Source organism: Thalassophryne amazonica, chromosome 17 (assembly GCF_902500255.1).
Source record: "Thalassophryne amazonica chromosome 17, fThaAma1.1, whole genome shotgun sequence".
Lineage (NCBI taxonomy): Eukaryota > Metazoa > Chordata > Actinopteri > Batrachoidiformes > Batrachoididae > Thalassophryne > Thalassophryne amazonica.
Genome location: NC_047119.1, coordinates 10444606 through 10456605, shown reverse-complemented (window position 1 = coordinate 10456605; position 12000 = coordinate 10444606). Strand labels below are relative to the sequence as shown.

At 42.3% G+C, this 12000-nt stretch overlaps 1 protein-coding gene across 1 annotated transcript in view; it reads left to right on the top strand.

Annotated features, from left to right (window-relative positions):
• The window catches only part of agpat2 (1-acylglycerol-3-phosphate O-acyltransferase 2 (lysophosphatidic acid acyltransferase, beta)), a 31761-nt gene extending 19761 nt beyond the window's left edge, over positions 1–12000 (top strand). The window contains exons 5-6 of the mRNA XM_034192768.1: positions 9415–9487; positions 9566–12000. Coding sequence (XP_034048659.1) covers positions 9415–9487; positions 9566–9723 — 231 coding nt within the window. The 3' untranslated portion in view covers positions 9724–12000. The remainder of the gene's footprint in view (positions 1–9414; positions 9488–9565) is intronic.

Here is a 12000-nt window from a genome sequence, read left to right as displayed (position 1 = left end):
TATATTATTTCTCACATTTTTTATACATGATCTGTTTTGCATCAACAAACACACAGGCAGTTTGTAGCATGTCTGCTTACTTTTTTTCTTTTAGAAGAAGAAAGGTGTGACTTTTGTTTTTCTGAAAGTCCAAGATCCTAAATAAACCATTTTAAATGCTCGGCTTTGTAGACGTTAGTTATTTTATGGTATTCACTTAGAACAACATGAATGTCAGTTACTTTGAGGGAGTTTTGCTTTACCACTGTTGCCTACATGCTTGTTCGGGGGGTTTGGTAAGGTTAGACCTTAGCCTTGGGGTAGCGCATGTTGTGATTGGGTGTAATGTAAATAAATTGAATTGCCTGTCACACCTTTTAAATAACAGTAAATTGCATTAAAGATGGGTTTGCTCATTCTATTCTAGTCAGTGTATGATATTCTGCATAGATGTCTGTCAACTTTTATTTTAAATCACTACTCCTCTTTGGTTTCCGATTGAAACAGTCTTTATTTTCTACTGTGCAAACGAAGCCCATTGGAGGGCCTGGGAGTACTACAGTTCTGTGCAGTATCTTAGCTGTTCCTAGAACTGCACTCCTCTGGACAGAGACCTCTGATGTTGTGCCTGGAATCTGTTGGAGCCACTCTTCCAGTTTGGGGGTTAAAACTCCTAGTGCTCCTATTACCACCAGGACCACTTTGGACTTTACATTCCACATCTGCTCCAGTTTCTCTCAGCCCTTGGTACGTCTCAGTTTTCTGGTGCACCTCCTTTCTGATGTTGCTGTCAGCTGGGATTTTCACATTGATCACATCTGTGGTCTTCTTTCCCTTGTCAACCACCACTATGTCTGGTTGGTTGGCCAGCAGCTGCTTGTCTGTCTGGAATTTGAAGTTCCACAGGACCTTAGCCCTGTCATTCTAAACCACCTTTGGTGGCATCTCCCATCGGGACTTGGGGACTTATAATCCATATGTGGCACAGATGTTCCTGTACACGATTCCCAAACACTTAGTTGTGCCTCGAATCCTGCTACTATGTGCGGTCTGTCTTTGGAGCACATTTGGACAGCCTGCAACTTGGGTCCTGTCGCCTATGGTAGACTTCTGCCTATATGGATCTGGTGCTTTGGGCTTGTTCTTGTGCCGCCATGATCAGAGCCTTTGTGCTGCCCTTTAAGCCAGCCTTTTCTAGCCATTGGTAGGTCTTCTTGATGTCAGCCACTTCCTCTATATATTGATGGTAGATCCTGTAGAGGGGCTTGGTCTTCCATGATATCTCCTCCTCCTGCTCCTTAGCACAATCTGTCTTCAGCTGTCTGAGGCATTCTTGTAGCAGCTGATCTCGGGGGGGGGGGGCTCGTCATCTTTCTGACGTATTCATGGATGCTCCTCATCTCATCCTGGATTGTGACTCTGACACTTGCTAACCCTCGCCCTTCCTTCTTGCGCTGCTCATAGTGCCTCAGGGTACTGGACTTTGGGTGGAAACCTGTGCATTGTGAGGAGTTTTCATGTCTTGACATCAATAGCATCTATCTCCTGTGCCCAACATATTATTCCAGCTGGGTATCTGATGACTGGTAGGGTGTATTTATTGATAGTTTGGGTGTTATTGCTACCATTGTGCTGAATGCAGCTGGATAGAGTAGTCAGGTTGGGGGTCCAAACTCTGGTCAGGACACGCATCCAGTAGGGGTTCCCAGGCTAATATATATATACATACACACACACACACACAGTAAAACTCACCTAAACAGTCATCGTATAAACCGGATACTCGCACTCACCGGACAAAAGCAAAAGTCTCAATGCTTTTGAATGGTTTTCCATGTATGAAACACCGTATATACCAGATTTTGTATAATGGATTTTCGCTCACATCAGACAAAATTTTCCATCCCATCGCAATGTATTTCCATTAAAAACCTCTCGCATGTACTGGACAGAGCAGTCTGTATGTGCCCAGTTGCAATAGAGGTATGAAATGAAGTTCAGCACTGACACTAGCCGATGCAAGAAAACTGGGTAGCGTATTTCCTTAATTAAAAGCCCGGTCGTACATTTTTGTGATTGGTCACTTTTTTTGCTTTCACTCCTTCGTTTCCCGTCATATTTTAAAAGTTTTTGCAGTGCGTACGAGATTACATTTCGATCATGGATCAAATAGAGAAACGATTGGCAGAAAAGTCCGCAAATATGACCAACTTTACACAAAGGGAGTCGGAGAAAACAGCTTACTTGTTTCACATATAAGTTGCAGAACCTCACAGACGTAAAAGAAAGAAGAAAGAAACCACACAAGACTTAAAGGCTGAAGAATACAGCGATCATGATCCCTGCCACAGTGATGAGCTAATAACATAAAAGAACAGATTGAAAGAGATGATCTTGTTTCTTAAAGTTCTACTTTATGTCATGTGTTGGCGGAGCTTTCCAGTCAACAGGTCAGGGTTTTTTTTTATTTTTTTTTTTTTATGTTGTTGTAAAATACCATTTGTTGACGTGACTGGAACATGATACGCCAGTGGTTCCTAATCTTGGCCCTCAGGACCCAAATCAGTGCATGTGTTCCATTTGTCACTGATCTTCGCGCACCAGATCAGCTCAGGCAGGTGTGTTCAGCCAATCCACAGATGACTAAACAATGGAACTCTCCTGGATTCAGTTCATTATGTGCAGCTAATGAAGGCAAAAAAGAAAAACATGCAGTAGTTTGGGACCCACGGGCCAGGATTGGAGAACATTGTGATGCACCATATTGATAAAGTACAACCCCTGGCAAAAATTATGGAATCACCGGCCTCGGAGGATGTTCATTCAGTTGTTTAATTTTGTAGAAAAAAAAGCAGATCACAGACATGACACAAAACTAAAGTCATTTCAAATGGCAACTTTCTGGCTTTAAGAAACACTATAAGAAATCAGGAAAAAAAATTGTGGCAGTCAGTAACGGTTACTTTTTTAGACCAAGCAGAGGGAAAAAAATATGGAATCACTCAATTCTGAGGAAAAAATTATGGAATCATGAAAAACAAAAGAACGCTCCAACACATCACTAGTATTTTGTTGCACCACCTCTGGCTTTTATAACAGCTTGCAGTCTCTGAGGTATGGACTTGATGAGTGACAAACAGTACTCTTCATCAATTTGGCTCCAACTTTCTATGATTGCTGTTGCTAGATCAGCTTTGCAGGTTGGAGCCTTGTCATGGACCATTTTCTTCAACTTCCACCAAAGATTTTCAATTGGATTAAGATCCGGACTATTTGCAGGCCATGACATTGACCCTATGTGTCTTTTTGCAAGGAATGTTTTCACAGTTTTTGCTCTATGGCAAGATGCATTATCATCTTGAAAAATGATTTCATCATCCCCAAACATCCTTTCAATTGATGGGATAAGAAAAGTGTCCAAAATATCAATGTAAACTTGTGCATTTATTGATGATGTAATGACAGCCATCTCCCCAGTGCCTTTACCTGACATGCAGCCCCATATCATCAATGACTGTGGAAATTTACATGTTCTCTTCAGGCAGTCGTCTTTATAAATCTCATTGGAACGGCACCAAACAAAAGTTCCAGCATCATCACCTTGCCCAATGCAGATTTGAGATTCATCACTGAATATGACTTTCATCCAGTCATCCACAGTCCACGATTGCTTTTCCTTAGCCCATTGTAACCTTGTTTTTTTCTGTTTAGGTGTTAATGATGGCTTTCGTGTAGCTTTTCTGTATGTAAATCCCATTTTCTTTAGGCGGTTTCTTACAGTTCGGTCACAGACGTTGACTCCAGTTTCCTCCCATTCGTTCCTCATTTGTTTTTTTTTTGTGCATTTTCTATTTTTGAGACATATTGCTTTAAGTTTTCTGTCTTGACGCTTTGATGTCTTCCTTGGTCTACCAGTATGTTTGCCTTTAACAACCTTCCCATGTTGTTTGTATTTGGTCCAGAGTTTAGACACAGCTGACTGTGAACAACCAACATCTTTTGCAACATTGCGTGATGATTTACCCTCTTTTAAGAGTTTGATAATCCTCTCCTTTGTTTCAGTTGACATCTCTTGTGTTGGAGCCATGATTCATGTCAGTCCACTTGGTGTAACAGCTCTCCAAGGTGTGATCACTCCTTTTTAGATGTAGACTAACGAGCAGATCTGATTTGATGCAGGTGTTAGTTTTGGGGATGAAAATTTACAGGGTGATTCCATAATTTTTTCTCAGAATTGAGTGAGTCCATATTTTTTTCCCTCTGCTTGGTCTAAAAAAGTAACCATTACTGACTGCCACAATTATTTTTCCTGATTTCTGATAGTGTTTCTTAAAGCCAGAAAGTTGCCATTTGAAATGACTTTAGTTTTGTGTCATGTCTGTGATCTGCTTTTTTTCTACAAAATTAAACAACTGAATGAACATCCTCCGAGGCCGGTGATTCCATAATTTTTGCCAGTGGTTGTAGAATTGATCAATTCCACTGACAACAAATGTCCAGCTCTGTCATTTCCTGTTTTCTTAAAGCTGCATCAATTCCAATTAAAATTCTGCTTGGAATGGACTCCTATGCCGAGCACAGAGTCACTGTTTGACACCTCAGGTGTCTTCATTTATTATTTTTGCTGATTCCATTTAGCTCACACAGGTTTGTGTTTCAGGTCCTGTCTCACACCACAGCCGGGGTGAGACAGGCGGAATAAAGACAGACAACAGTGTAGAGTAAGTCCTGTGACCAGTAACTGCCACTTAGTTCACCTCAAGCAAAACCGTGTCGGAGCTCGTTTTTGTGTTTGCACAGAATGTGTACACTGCTAAAGATTAATATCAGCTTGAGTCACGTAGGAACCAGAGTTGAGAGCTGCAGTAATAAAGCCCTGCTGTTCCTTATTAACAAAAACATTAATATTTCTCTGTAAAAGCTCAGCAGTTGCTACAGCACTTATGTTTCAGTGATCGTGTTTGGATGTTATCAGGAGTACTTGATTTGGATCTGTGTGTGTTGGCATGAGGTACAGGACAACTTTATTTGAGGCCTGGAGCAAATGATCTTGTGTTTTGGTTTTCCCCTCTTCGCTTCACTTTACACTTGAGACCTTTTCTGTGTGAAAACAGCGTATTTCTCTTGCAGTGCTTCTGATGAGTTACAGAGCAGCTTCTCCATGTGTTACTAGCCGGACAGATTGAGTGGAAGCAGGACAGCCCCCAGGGGGAGCCACGTTTGGCTCAGACGCTCCTGTTGAAGGGACACAGGAGCCTCAGGAGTGTTGTGCTGATTTTGTTTGTGTGTGAGAGAGACAGTGTAATTGCTTCTCATATTTTACGTGTGTGTGTGTATACACACACACATACATATACATACATACATATATATATATAAATATATATATATAAAATAGTATAACTGTAAATGTTATTGCCGTTGCAGCGGCAGTGCATGTCTGGGTTAGATCTTACCCTCGTGCAGTGGTGGGCACAGCTCACCAAAAAGTTAGCTTTGATAACCGTTCATCTGCTGCCTGAAGTTAACTTTTACAAAGCTAAACCGATAAACTCCAAAAAAAAATTTTTTTTTTTAGTGGAAGTTACAGCTTTTGACTCCAGTACACTGGCAGCTACTCACATAATGAGCCAGCACTTCTGTCTCAGATCAGCCTTCTCTCAGCAAGAGACCTAGTGACCAAAGAGAAAGGAAAGAAAAAGGAGAGAGGAGAAAAAATTATTTATTTTCACACATATAGACTTGCAGGTGTATCTCACGGGTCATGCACAGGCAGACAGTTTTGTCTTATGGTTAAAATTTTAAACAAACTAATTCCGGACAAGTTACTGAAAGTAACATCACCTCTGTCATTTTTACAAAGTGAAAATATCAGTTATACGAGGTCTATTAGAAAAGTATCCGACCTTATTATTTTTTTCAAAAACCATATGGATTTGAATCACGTGTGATTACATCAGACATGCTTGAACCCTCATGGGCATGCGAGAGTTTTTTCACGCCTGTCGGTTACGTCATTCGCCTGTGGGCAGTCTTTGAGTGAGGAGTCGTCCACCCGCTCGTCGATTTTTTTTCATTGTTTAGGAATGGCTCAGAGACTGTTGCTTTGTTTGACAAAAATTTTTTCAAAACTGTAAGGCACAACTGAGTGGACACCATTCAATAAATTCAGCTGGTTTTCGCCGTTTCAAGTTGAAAACTTCCACATTTCAGGCTCTGTTGACACAGTAAGTCGTCAGAGAACAGAGAACTTTCAGAAGACGTCGGCATGAGGAGTTTATTCGGACATTCCATTGTTAACGGTCATTTTGTAATGAAAGAACGTGCGGGCAGAGTCGCATGTCGGGCTGGACCCGACCGCGGGGGGTCGCGGCAGGAAAAACACCTCCGTTGGAAATCTTAACGGGCAAGTTGGAACATGCCCAAGCTGTTAAACAATTTCTCAGTTACTCACTTGTTGAAAGCCATTAAAAGCCGCCTGAATTCTACAAATGGTTTTCAACACGGAGGTGTTTTTCCTGTTGCGGCGCACACAGATTTGCCGAGTCGTCACGGAAACGACTCGGCGAATTTGCGCGTACGTCTTTCATTAAAAAAATGTCCTTAAACAGTGGAATGTCCGCATAAATTCCTCATGCCGGCCTCTTCTGAATCTTCTCTGTTCTCTCACGATGTCCTGGGTGAATTAAGCCTTAAATTAGGATGTTTTCAGCTCGAAACAGGCCGACGACAGCGCCTGGAAGCGCTGCAGGACGTCCCGCTCTGTGGGAAGTCCTTACACCGACAGAAACACCCCATAATCTCTCATCAGCCGTTAAACTTTTCACAGAAAACCAGCTTAATTTCTCGAATAGTGTCCACTCGGATATTCCTCACAGGTCCAGAAAAAATTTTGATAAAGCAACGCGCGCCGTCTCGAGCAGCGTGTGAAACAAAGGAATTCAGCCGAGAGGGCGGGACCACATCTCACTCAAGGCCTGCCCACAGGGAAATGACGTCACCGACACGCGTGAAAAAACTCACGCATGCGCACGAGGGTTCAAGCATGATTGGTGTAATCGCACGTCATTCAAATCCATATAGTTAAAAAAAAAATAAAAGGGTCGGTTTATTATCTAAGAGACCTCGTATGTTTTAGTTTTAAAGTAATGGAATAATTTTGAAGGTTTTAGCATTTAGAGCAGGGGTGGGCAATCATGTGCCATAAAGGGCCGAGACACTGCAGCTTTTCCGTGCAACCAATCGCCTCAGCAGGTGATTTCATTAAAGATCAGGTGTTTCAGCAGGTGATTTCATTGACAACCAGGTGTTTATGTTCAGAGCAGAAGCTCATCAGCAACCCACCTGCTGAGGTGATTGGTTACATGGAAAACCTGCAGTGTCTCGGCCCTCGACGCCCACCCCCGATTTAGAGAGTACAGACACACATACTGCAGTGCATTATGGGAAAATTGCCATCTATTGGCCATCCAGTAGATGGCAGTGTGTGAACAGCATTTGCCACACATTCACTAAAAGTGCTGAATCACTTAAGTGTTTTCAGTTTTCAAATTGCTGTTTTTGTTTTTTTTACAAATGAAAAAATGACATATTTACAAATACAGATTTATTTGTAAAACCCACCACACGTTACAGTAACTTGTGTGTTATATACCAACCAACCACTGATGTCAGGAAACTAATTTTCCCATAATGCATTGAGCATGTGTGTCTTTAAATGCTAAAACCTTCAAAATTAGTGCATTATTTTAAAACTAAAACATATAGCTGATATTTTCGCTTTGTAAAACAACAGGGATGATGTTATTTCAATAACTTGTCCGGAATTAATTTGTTTAAAATTTTAACCATAAGTCAAAACTGTCTGCCTGTGCATGACTCATGTGATACACCTGCAAGCCTGTATGGTATTTTTTTTTTCCTCCCTCTTCTCTGCTGGTAGAGGAGTGAGCGCTGCCTCTCAAAGCTGTCTGTCTGCTACAAAACATGTAACAGGTAGGTACTAAAATCTATGATTTCATACTTTATAAATGTTTTTAACTGTTGAGCTTTATTCACTATTCCCACAAAAATGTTAGTGGTCTAAAAGTTAATCAGAACTAAATTTATCGGAAGCTTATTGGTCCGCTGACGGTTTTCAAAGTTATCTGAAAAGCTAATCTGCTAACGAGAACGGTAGCTTCGATAATTAGCAGATTAGCGGAAGTGTGCCCACCACTGCCCCTGTGAAGCGCTTTGGCTGGATTTACGAGTATGTTGTAGAGCCTGACCGATGTATCGGCTGGCCGATATTATCGGCCGATATAAGCCCTTTTCCAAGTACTCACTATCAGCCGAAATTTTGCCGATAGAACGCCGATAATTTCTCATAAACAGAACAGTTACTGAAATAATGTTTGTGTCGGCAATGTAAAATGTCCTTGCACCGTTTGTCCAGTAGATGGAGCTCTGACTCCATTCAACTGAGAGCTGCTTACACCCCTGCTTAAGTGTGTTCATCACTGCCCCTGTAGTTCGCCGTCACACTGCATTGATCGTCTGACAAAAGCATACAAGTAAGTTTATAAGGATGTTGTTTGTAATAACTTTGTGATTACATTCACCCCACATTTCTCCCGTTTCAGTTCAACTCAGTTTGATTAACTCAGTTTATGTAGTAATGTGTCAAATGTGCTTCATTGCGTCGGTCATGCTTTTTATTAAGCCCACGTTGTGTAGACCTTATTTCTAGCATGAAAAACTTTTGTTTACTGCTAAGAGGTTGAAACATTCAGCTGATCGGCTGAATTATCTGCAAATCAGCCGATTTATCGATTATCTGCATTTTTTCATTCAAATATCGTTATCGGCATCAGCCTCAAAAAATACATATCGGTCGGGCTCTAGAATGTTGTGATTAGGCGTTATATAAATAATCTGAATTGTATTGATATTGTGAAAGGTATGAATGGATTTGTCTGTAATGTGGCCCTGTGATAGACTGGCATCCTGTCCAGGGTGAACCCCGCTTCATGCCCTATGACTGCTGGGATAGGCTCCAGCCCCCCTGTGACCCTGAATTGGAGTAAGCGGTTGAAGATGAGTGAGTGATATTGTGAAAGATCAGGACAGGAGGTGTGTCTGTTTGTCCTATACGTGTGTGTTGTCTTACTGTGTGGTGGAGATTTTTTCCAGTGTCTGTACATACAACAGAACCTCCTTGTCTTTATTTTGTCATCCTGCTCTAAGTACTGGTGCAGATTTCTTCAGCTTTAGATGAGGTAAGTTTATTTTCACACCTTGTTGTGGTCGTCGTCTCTCTCTCAACCTTTTCGGCTAAAGCTTCATGAAGCGCTAATCTGAGAATAAGGTGCCTGTGTTTAATATTACTATAAATCCATCATGCTTGTTGTTGGTCCCTGTCCTGTCTTCATGGTTCCTGCTCTTGTTTTCCAGGTTCCCATCATACCTGTCGTGTTTTCCTCTTACGGCAACTTCTACCTGCGGAAAGAAAAGCAGTTCAACTCAGGTAACCTGGAGGTTTTGTTGTTTGTGATGCGTAACCCGTCTGCGTCTGCACTCACACATGGATACTTGACCTCCACAGGGACCATCAGATTGAAAATCTTGCCCAAGATCGAGACAAAGGGGATGATGTCGGAGGACGTGTCCTCACTGACCGACAAATCCTTCAAGCTGATGCGCTCTGCCTTCCTGGACATCTCAGATTCTGTAACCCAGAGCAATGGGCCCATGAGCCAGTGAACACTGATGGAAACGCACTCCCTCCTCTGCTCCCCCACTTCCCCCGTCTGAGACCCCGCTCCTTACCCCACACTCCCCCCCCCACCTCCCACCCATCCTCTCCCCCAGGGTGTCTCATCGCCTGGCCCGGAAACAACATGACACAGGTCTGAGTCCTGAACTCTTCTGGTCTTGTTGGCGCCCGGTCCAGCGCGCCTCTGGCCTGAGCACACAGCACAGTAAGTCCCGACCCTCACTGTGTCTGCGGCAGCGTCGGACGCGGCGCTGCTCTGCGCGGCGTGAGCGGAGTGACGGACAGCAAGCCAAGCAGCGAGGACACGTGTCGTTCGTCATGCATGCCTTTTTTGGACGACTTCGTCCCTGCTTTGTGATACTGTCTTACATGATCCTGTTTTTGGGCATTTTTCAGCGCTTCTCATCCCGCGCGCTGTTCAGATAAACTTTCTTTTCTTTGAATAAATGCCGGCGGATGTTTTTTTTTCTTGGACAGCTGATCCCGCGCGTCTTCCTGCTTTATCTTTTATCCCGTTCTCTCTTTTCAGCATTCCTTTGTCTTGTTTAAAGTCTAACATTGTCCGTGGGTGGGGCTCCGATTCTTTAGTTGAGTCTCTGAAATTTACACTTTATCCGTATTTGCTGTTAAACTCAGTGACCAACACAACATAATATGAAACGGCGAAGGATTTAAGATGACTCGTGAGTGTATAACATTACTACCCGTCTGTGCTGCATCGTTGGACTGCACGGTTTTTCGTGTTGTGCACTAGTGACATTTCATTGTGCCCCCCCCCCCCCCCCCCCCCCAGTTTGTCATTCAGATGGATGGAAAAATAACAAACATAATTCTGGCTGTTAATCTCTATCTACTCTTGTTCTCCAACAAAAACACTCTTTTTAGAACCTGTTGACACATTTTGCTACTTAGAAGGAATGTTAATCTGAATCTAATGACCGTGCACCACGCGCGCTACCTGCTGTGCCATGTCGACCTGCTTTCAGTATGTTTTTGTTACAGAACCGATCACCATGACCTTCTTAAAGCTACAGTGTGTAGGGTTTAAAGGTGTTTATTAGCGGAAATGGAATATAGCATTCATGAACATCTGTTTATTGGTATATAATCTATTGATGAACATCTGTTTATTGGTATATAATTATCTTCAACAGTGAATCAATGTGTTTTCATAAGCTCAATGGAAGCCGCCATGTTGCAGCACTTTATTGGTACAGTAGACCAGAAAGGACATACTGAGTCTTCCTTTTGCATTTTGTAGAACAGCTCGAAGATTGTGGGCATGGGGCTGTTGGGGTGTTGAGGTCAAGTAATCGGTGGTTGCTCCTTTATACACTGTCTACTGGTTGCTAGTGCAGGCTAAGAAGTTTAAGAACCCTCCTTTTTGTCAAATGGAGGATTGTAAATATTTCTGATCATGAGAAAGCAAGAGAGCGTGATTCCCCATCACCGAAGAAGACAGCAAATCTTGAATGGTGATGGCACGATGCAATCTGCAAAATCACCACTAGATGGCACTAAATCCTACACATTGTGGCTTTAACCAACCTCTGATTTCAGTTGACCAGGGACAGAATGTCAGGGTACGAATTTACTATAGGGAGGAAGAGTAGAATTGTGTAGTTGTGAGTTGATTTGGCTCTTACGTATTGTTTGATTTGATCCTTTGTTTTCCCAGATAACTTGAACATTACCTAATCACTGACTAACGTATCTGACAGTGTTATAGTACAAGATAAAGGGGGTGTGGCTACAGCTACATAACATTTCCTTCGTGCTTCAACGTGCTGAGTGGTGACAGCAGAACCCAGTGGCATGAACAGTGTATTGTGGTACTACTACTGTTACTGCCACTATTATTATTAAGCCAGTGACATCATGTGGTGATGATCTTTATGTTTGCTTTTTTTATATAAAACACACAAGATCTGCTGGGAGTTCCTCCATGATTTAAAATGGCAACACAAGTTCAAATTTGTTAGATACGTTTTAATGGAAGCTCTCATAAAATAGTAGTAGTACAATACATTGTTCACCACAGCATGGCGCTAATTTGGTTCAGCCATAGCTGCTCAGTGTGACGGAGCATCACTGTGCGGAAATGTCTCGTACTTGGAGCCACAGCCACTTGCGATACGAGTCTCATGACTGTGGCCACATCCGACAAAAGGATGCCCCTATTCAATAGAAAACTACTGAAAACCTTTTTGTTTTTTGTTTTGTGTTTACAAATAAGATGTGAAATGAAAGTGAATTGTCTTTTA